This window comes from Triplophysa rosa, linkage group LG19 (genome assembly GCF_024868665.1).
Source record: "Triplophysa rosa linkage group LG19, Trosa_1v2, whole genome shotgun sequence".
Lineage (NCBI taxonomy): Eukaryota > Metazoa > Chordata > Actinopteri > Cypriniformes > Nemacheilidae > Triplophysa > Triplophysa rosa.
Genome location: NC_079908.1, coordinates 7,107,480 through 7,115,501, shown reverse-complemented (window position 1 = coordinate 7,115,501; position 8,022 = coordinate 7,107,480). Strand labels below are relative to the sequence as shown.

The 8,022-nt window shown below is 36.7% G+C and overlaps 1 protein-coding gene across 1 annotated transcript; it reads right to left on the bottom strand.

Moving 5' to 3' along the window:
- Nucleotides 1–1,220: 1,220 nt before the first annotated feature.
- On the bottom strand, nt 1,221–7,895 carry znf346 (zinc finger protein 346). Its single transcript, XM_057360108.1, has 7 exons — nt 7,763–7,895; nt 7,243–7,346; nt 5,416–5,508; nt 5,186–5,330; nt 3,603–3,812; nt 3,105–3,204; nt 1,221–2,980 (listed from the first exon to the last, which is right to left on the bottom strand). Exons 1-7 carry the CDS (start codon nt 7,878–7,880, stop codon nt 2,845–2,847), a joined length of 906 nt encoding a protein of 301 aa, XP_057216091.1. The 5' UTR covers nt 7,881–7,895; the 3' UTR covers nt 1,221–2,844.
- Nucleotides 7,896–8,022: the final 127 nt, after the last annotated feature.

Genomic DNA, 8,022 nt, shown 5'->3' with positions numbered 1-8,022 from the left:
ATAGTAGGAAAAATTAATTAATTGAATTTTTTTGTTCTGTTGCACAAAAGAAGACATTTTGAAGAATGTAGGACAGCAAACAGTTCTGGAGCACGTTTGACTATACCAGTGTATTTTTTCCTACTATGGGAGTCAATGGGGGGCAAAATCTGTTTGGTTATAAGCATTCTTCCAAATATCTTTCTCTGTGTTCATCAGAACAAAGAAATGTATACAGATTTGGAACAACTTGAAGGTGAGTAAATGATGACAGAATTTTCATTTTTGGGTGAAGTATCCCTTTAAAGAAACAGTATTATGCTCCAGATTTGTTTAAAATATGAGTTCTAAAATTAACTTTGAACACAAATGTTTAGAACGTGATATTAATGCAGTTACACATTTATTTCCAGTGTTGGGTAAGTTACTCTGAAAAAGTAATTAATTAGTAACTAATTACATATTCAATAGTGTAATTAGTTTACTGTACAAATTACTCCGTCCAAAAAGTATTTGATTACTTATTACTAATTACTTTCTTTATCCAACATCAACCTTGACTAGAATTGGTTCAAGGATAGACATGAAACGGCTTATTTAATTCATTCAAATAAAAACTACATAAATTATACCAAAGTATACAAATGTGAAAAGGATACATTAAAGCATACATTTTAAAGTTAGACTTATAATTTTGATGTCATGTCCACTATTGGATATATGACACAGTATTTAGTTTAAGCACATCGGAAGTAACTATAATTAAATTACAGGGAAAATAAGAGTAATCCCTTACTTTACTTTTTCAAGGGAAAAGTAATTAAATTACAGCAACTAATTACTTAGTAACTAGTTACACCCAACACTGTTTATTTCATAACAAAATGTACCCATAAGGGGATTTTTGGGGTTGTATGGTTCCATAAGAAACCTCTAAGATGAATCGGTTCTTCTATGGCATTACTGCAGCGAACTCTTTTTAGCACCTTTATTTTTAAACGTGTGGACCCAATTAAATTGCTAAAACAGGTCATTGCGAAATCGTCCATCACAGCCACACACGTACACAAACATGTACACAAACATTCAGCAACTTCCAAGTCTTAAAGGTGCTGTGAGCAAATATTGCTTTGTTAAAATAATCTTGTCTATGCCTTGTGTACATTACACATTAAAATCTGAAATTCTCAGGCGTCCTGAGAAACGTATTGAAACACAACGAAACCATTTTCTTTTTCTTTCAAAATATTTTACTGGATGAAACGTAAGGTGCATCTCTACGTTCACACTGTATGTTGAAAAAAATGAACCAATACAACCTAAAGACAAATATGCTACACTGTAAAAAATGATTTGTTGTTTTTTGTTGTTTCAACTTAAAAAAATAAGTTACCTGGTTGCCTTAAAATTTTAAGTTAGTTCAACTTAAAAATATTAGTTCACTTAATGAATTTGTTGCAAACTCGTTGCGTTGACTAATAGTTTTAAGTTGAACTAACTTAAAATTTTAAGGCAACAAGGTAACTTATTTTTTTAAGTTGAAACAACAAAGAACAACAAATCATTTTTTACAGTGTACCAACACATGATGTTTAAAGTCCTTATCCAGCATGTCATTGCTTTTATGCTGCTTTAAAGCCTTAAACATTGCAAGAACATGTTAACAAAACATCTCAGATTGCCAAGCAACACTGTCTGTGCATTACAATGACAAGCTATTGTGTAGCTTTTCTGGCGAGTTTGTATTAATGAGCTCAACATAATATAATATTGACACAATACAGTAAAAAACTAGGTCCTTTCACTTTAAGAATATAGAAAAACACAAATGTTATCTCTCACATTCATAAAGTATTACAGTAACCTTTCACAATAACTCATAGTTCCTAACACGCGTTTTAACTGAAACTTAGTATGTAGGCGCTTAATATGAATGACATTGACATCACAAAGTTTGTCTTAAATACTGTCAGTCTTTTACTACTAAGAACATTCTGCAATGTACATTGCAAAAATAATACAAGCCAAGAGACATAACAGACATAAGCTTTTCAAACTCTTCACATTTTTGTTATTTACTTTGGACTGGGTTTACACAGCTCATAACTCAATGTTACTGGCATAGCAGTTACACATTAGAATATACGGCAAGAATAAACGTCATGAGAACTGAACCTTGCGTTTGCTCATAAACAGAAATGAAATAAATATCACTTTTATAACCTGGCAAAAACTTTCTATCATTTGACGATTTTCATCACAAGGACAAATTCAAAGTATTGTGCAACAAAATGATGTTTGCACCAAAGCACCATTTAGCTTAGCTTAAATCTCTAAGCGTATGAAGTTACATTATAGCTCCTACTTATTAATTTACTCATACATAGCAATGTGATATGCAAGGAAACTATTTTTCGCACAAAGCATTGACTTAAACTGCTTTAAAACAGATATCATAGAAAATAAGATTAAAAATAAAGAATCCTTAAAGAAGGAACCGTAAACTAAAAAACAAAACTAGGGACAAATATCTCCCAAAACTGCCTGCAAGGCTTGCATCTATAAGTGGCGTTTCTGAAAACGATTTTTTGCAAGTTTAACAAATAAGAAACACTAAAACACACTCATCATATGGGACAAAGCAGCATGTTTTAAGTTAAACCGTGTTAATTTTAGTTCTGGACAGAGAGAAAATCTATCTGCTGTGAAAGTCTGTTGTGGTCCATCAACGGAGTACGATACAGTGACCAGAAAGTGATGCGTTGAAAAGCTGGCATTAGGAGATGCACTAGACACGTGACTGTGTCAAAACGGAGGAAACTTGTGACAAATAAGCAGAGAGCAGTGAAATCTGAAGGCATGTCTTCACACACAGCCCTGGCTGAAGTTGTCCCACTCGCCCGAGGCTTCTGATGCATCATGACTGGCTGTATACTGGTAATCGGGCTGGAAGCTCTCAGTGGGGCTGACAAAAGCATTTCCCCCTTTCTTAAGTCTGACACTGTCAAAACAAGGCAATGCGTTATTATGCTACCAATATTTCATCAGTCACAAATTTGCTCACTTTTGATTAAGCTTTTCGACCCCATGTTATTTATTTTACAGCGTGCGAATGAGATACCCACTTGTTCTTGTGTTTAGAGCCGCTGATGTGAGCCTGGTACTGCTCCACCGAGTTCAGTTCAATATTGCACACTGTGCACGGGTAGCCCTTCAGTGTGGAGGCTGATAGAAACAAGTCAATTCAGAGATGAAAACTGCAATCAAATATTTACATTGCCACACTTTTTGACCTGAGGGATAGTTCACCCCAAAATGAAATTCTATCATCATTTATTCACTCGTATGTCTGTCAAAACCTGTATGAACTTTCATTCTTCTGTATAACACAAAAGAAGATATTTTGAAGAATGTTTCTAACCAAACAACACTGACCCCCCATTGACTTCCATTGTATGCACACAAAACCTTTTCTGGAAATATCTTCTTTTGTGTTCCACAGAAGGAAAAGTCATAAACAGGTGTTGAATCACATCAGGGTGAATAACTGATGGCAGAATTCTATTTTTGGGTGAATTATCCCACAAGGGTCTCTCTGGTTGGTGACCCCTCCATGCTCTCACCTGGTGTGGAGGATGCCCCATAGGTCTCCATCAGTTTCTGTTTGGTCAGACGTTTTTTATGTTTCTTGCCGACGTAGTGCTGCTGAGCCATGAGCGGATTATTAAAGGAGGCTTGACAGATAGTACAGAAGCGGTTGGGGTCCTCCTCTGCCGGCCCCTGCTCAGGTGACTCTTCGCCCTTCTTCACTTGTGCTTTGGGCTGAGGTAATGCTGGGAGATGAGTCAAAACACAGCATGTCAGCTTTTCACGTTAAAGTGTCAGACACTTACACAAACAAGGCCCAAAACAGGTCCTGAAATGGTTCGGATCATCCTTTCTCTTTACTGTGCACTAGGGCTGCAACAACTAATCGATAAAATCGATAATAATCGATAATGAAATTCGTTGTCAACAGTTTTGAAGTCAGACGTGTCTCTTCGTGGATGCGTCTCTTCGTGCAGCGCGAGGTGCGCAGTTATAAAGTCACACGTGTCTCTCCGTGCAGCGCGAGGTGCGCAGTTTTAAAGTCCGACGTGTTCTGCATGCATCTCTTCAAGCTGCGCAGTTTGAAAGTTTAAAGGGGAGAGGTGTTTTAAATGACAAAATTAAAGATTATATTAGTAAAACCCAATTTGTGGCATTTGCACTTTGCAAAGTACATATTAGGCAAAATACCCTGATTTGGTGGTTTATTTAGTTCAGAGGTGGGTAACGAAGTACATTTACTTGAGTACTGTACTTAAGTACACTTTTTGAGTATTTGTACTTAAGTATTACCTTTTCTGTTTACTTTTTACTGTACTTCACTACATTTGAATGACAAATATCTCACTTTCATGGCACAAAAAAATGATTTCCTTGGCCGACCCTCCCCTCGCTCCCACGTTTGGGAGAGACTATTGTCAGTTGCTTCTAATATGACACACATGAATCAACTCACCAGGTGTGTTAATTATGGAGACATTCACAACATTTTGGGAGAAGGCTAATGAGTTCAGTTATGTATACTTTTCCCATATCTGATTTACTTATTATAAGCAAAAGATGTAATTACATTTTTACAGACATCAATTACATCCGATTAATCGATTAATCTAAAAAATAATCGTCCAACTAATCGATTATCAAAGTAATCATTAGTTGCAGCCCTACTGTGCACTGCCTCTTGTGTATTACTGCTCTATCGTAACCCTCTTTGCGATTTTTCATCTGTCTAGCAATACAGTTTAAAATATAAGTTCAAATTTAAACAAATTTTATTAGAATATTTTGTATTGGACTGTAAATGTTACTATTGAATCTGTCATCGTTCAAATATTGGTTTGTTTCTTGTTTATTTATAATTGAATCCATTATTTGTTATTATTGGTTATTATTATCATTAGTATTTTTGTTTGTTTTGTTGTAATGTGGACTTGTGTTTGTTATATTTTGTTATGTTTGTATTATGTATTGTGGGCCCCCCCTTGAAAACGAGATGTTTCATCTCAAGGGGTTTATCCCAATAAATAAATAAATGTAAACAAAGCAACCATTTCTTTTTTGTCATTACAGGGTTTAATTTTAATTAAAGCACCAAATAACACAACACAAGTAAGCATACCTGGAGCCTGTGGACCAAAGTTATTTAAGCGAAGATTCTTGGAGTGAACTTTGCCCTGGTAATGTGACTGTGCCACCACTGGGGAGGAGAACGTCATGTTGCACACATGGCAGGCTTTGTATTTGTCCGCTTCATCATCCTCACTCTGCAAAACATTACATTGGACATTAATATGTGCACATCTGTGCTATCATATGTGTTACACTCCATCACATCTGGCCATGACTTACAGTATCATCTGAAGACTTGAACCGTTTTGCAAAGGGCTCCTCATCGCCATGTATGCTCATGTATCGGCGTACTTTGCTTGCATGTTTTTTGCTCTAAAAAAAAATGAATCAAATAAAAGTAGGAAGCTAGTAGATTGTTTTATTCAATGTAACTTATTAAAGTATTTCTGTTGTTTTCTCCAATAGACTTGTGATGGTATCATTTTTCATTTAAACGCTCCAAAAAAATATTGAGTCAAGCATGTTATTATCTACATAACATAACTGGTTCATAATGTTGCCTTCGTGTGCTCTCAGAAATTCGATAGTTCCCACTTCAAACAGGGAAAAGATTTGTGGAAAGGTGCTCTTTTAATGTTGGCAGATACGCTGCTGCCTTCACGTGCTCTCAGAAATGTGATAATTCTCACTTCTGATGTCATGATTCCGAGCTGGTTGTGTTCAGGTGTTTTGTTGTCAGAAAGAATGGAGGACACCAGATTATATGCATGCGTGTGTCTTGGGAAAATGTTATATGGTAATAGTTTTCAACCGTACATCCTACTGTATAATTTTACTAGTCAGCTTGCTGACTACTCTCGATTATTGGTGAAATACATGCTATTTTCGCAGTGTATAAAACATACAGTATGCTTCAAATGGTTATTCATATAAATTCATGTAAATATGTACTAATTTAAAGAGTAAATATAACAATGTACGTAAAATTACATTTCATGCAGTGTGTAATGTTGCTGTGTGTGTATGTAAGCAGTCTACCAAGTTGTAAAGCCGAAAGTGAACGAATAACAAAGTTATTGGCTTGGGAACAAAGGAGTCGACTCTGAATCACGCGAACGAGTCGTCTGTCACTCTAATTTCAGTTCCGGGTCGGATTTGCGTCACTCCGTGTAATGCCCGCCTACATTCCATTTGCCACACTACACGCGGTAGACCAATCACAGCAGACTAGACCATCTGACCAATCAGATCAGAGTAAGATGACAGAAAGGAGGGGATTAGACAAATGAATCGCCAAAGGAATCATTTGAGAGTCAGTTAAGAAGTGAGGTAACAATAACTGCCTATTATTAGAAAATGAAAGTGTTTTTACACCGTGTATGTACGTAATCCTCACACTCCTAATGCACTAATAAAGGCAAATGGCCAAAAATAAATATTTTAAAAAATAACAAAATATTTACTCTTTCACAAGACAAGACAAGGCAATGAAGCTGTTGCGGGAAAACTAATAAATCATATCTGTCACAGAAGAAATCATTCTCCCATCCGCCATGTTGATCATGTAAGACCCGCCCATCGGGTTTACAATTATTTCCCATCTTCCCAATGGAAACGCGCCGTCAGAGGGCGTTAATGTGCAATTTTTACCTCGGAAACTCATATTTCCGATAATTCCGAGAGCACGTGAAGGCAGCACACAAATTCATATGCACCTCACAGTATGCATACTGCGAAAATATACTATACAATTTTGAACATAACCAGCAACTCTCACAAAAGCGACATTGAATGCTAAATCTTACGTCAATGGCGCCGCCATATTGGGGAGGGCAACACACAAGTAAATGACGAGATTTTGAAATAACACTGATCACATTTGAAACCGAAATGTATTTTTAATACACTTAATACATTGTGAATTTAACTCAGCTGGCTAGTGTAAACGTAATTGTGCTTTTAAAAACTACAGCTCCCCTATTCACATATAGCCTATGTGTTTATGGAGCAGGTAACTTATGTACGACTCAAAAGTACTGTACTGGAAGGGAAATAAAGGAAGTGATGCCATCATATAAACACTCTCCACGTGTGTAAAAATCATACCTGGTAGTGTGCAAGTTTCTGGGATTCAGAGATTAAGACAGCGCTACATACTTTACACTGAGAGTCAGAAAACAAGTCACTGTTCTCTTGTATCATTTGGTTCACTGAAAGACAAGTAAACAACAAACACGTAGATTTACTGACCAGAGAACACGAGACATTTTCTACTAAATATCTAAATATAGAGTCAACAATGCTTTTAACTTACAATTAAACGTGCGTAACACTTAACACAGACCTAAAATAGAATTTAGGTAGAAATCGGAATTCGCATCCGACTGCAGGTATCAGTCATACCCCCATGTCTTACATCGACCTTGAATACACTGTCTGATCTTCCTAGACACAAGAGCTGCAGTCCTGAGATCAGCAGCGAAGCTTCAGCTAGGCTACCATGCTTTCACACGCGTTAAAAACCTCAGGAAGCACGTAATCCCAATTCAAGCACACTATTTTAACTAATATATGTTGCACTGAACATCCAGTAATTGATTCTGTGCAGAAGAGCTCAGTGTCTTACCGTCGACCGCTCCTGTAGGTAAATATGAAAGATCTCCGTTCGGCTCTTGCTGCGCCATGTTTGCGAGATACGGATCGCGCATGCGCAGAGAAGACATGCGCCGCACGAGCCTTTTCATTTTTGATGCTAACCCACCTTTATTCCATCTACAAAGTATGTGTTAAGTTAACCTACGTGCTTCACAAATGTATTGTTTATGCACGTCTACGCATCCACTAAGCAATGTAGCACACCGCGATGGGGTAACGTTGAATATGTAA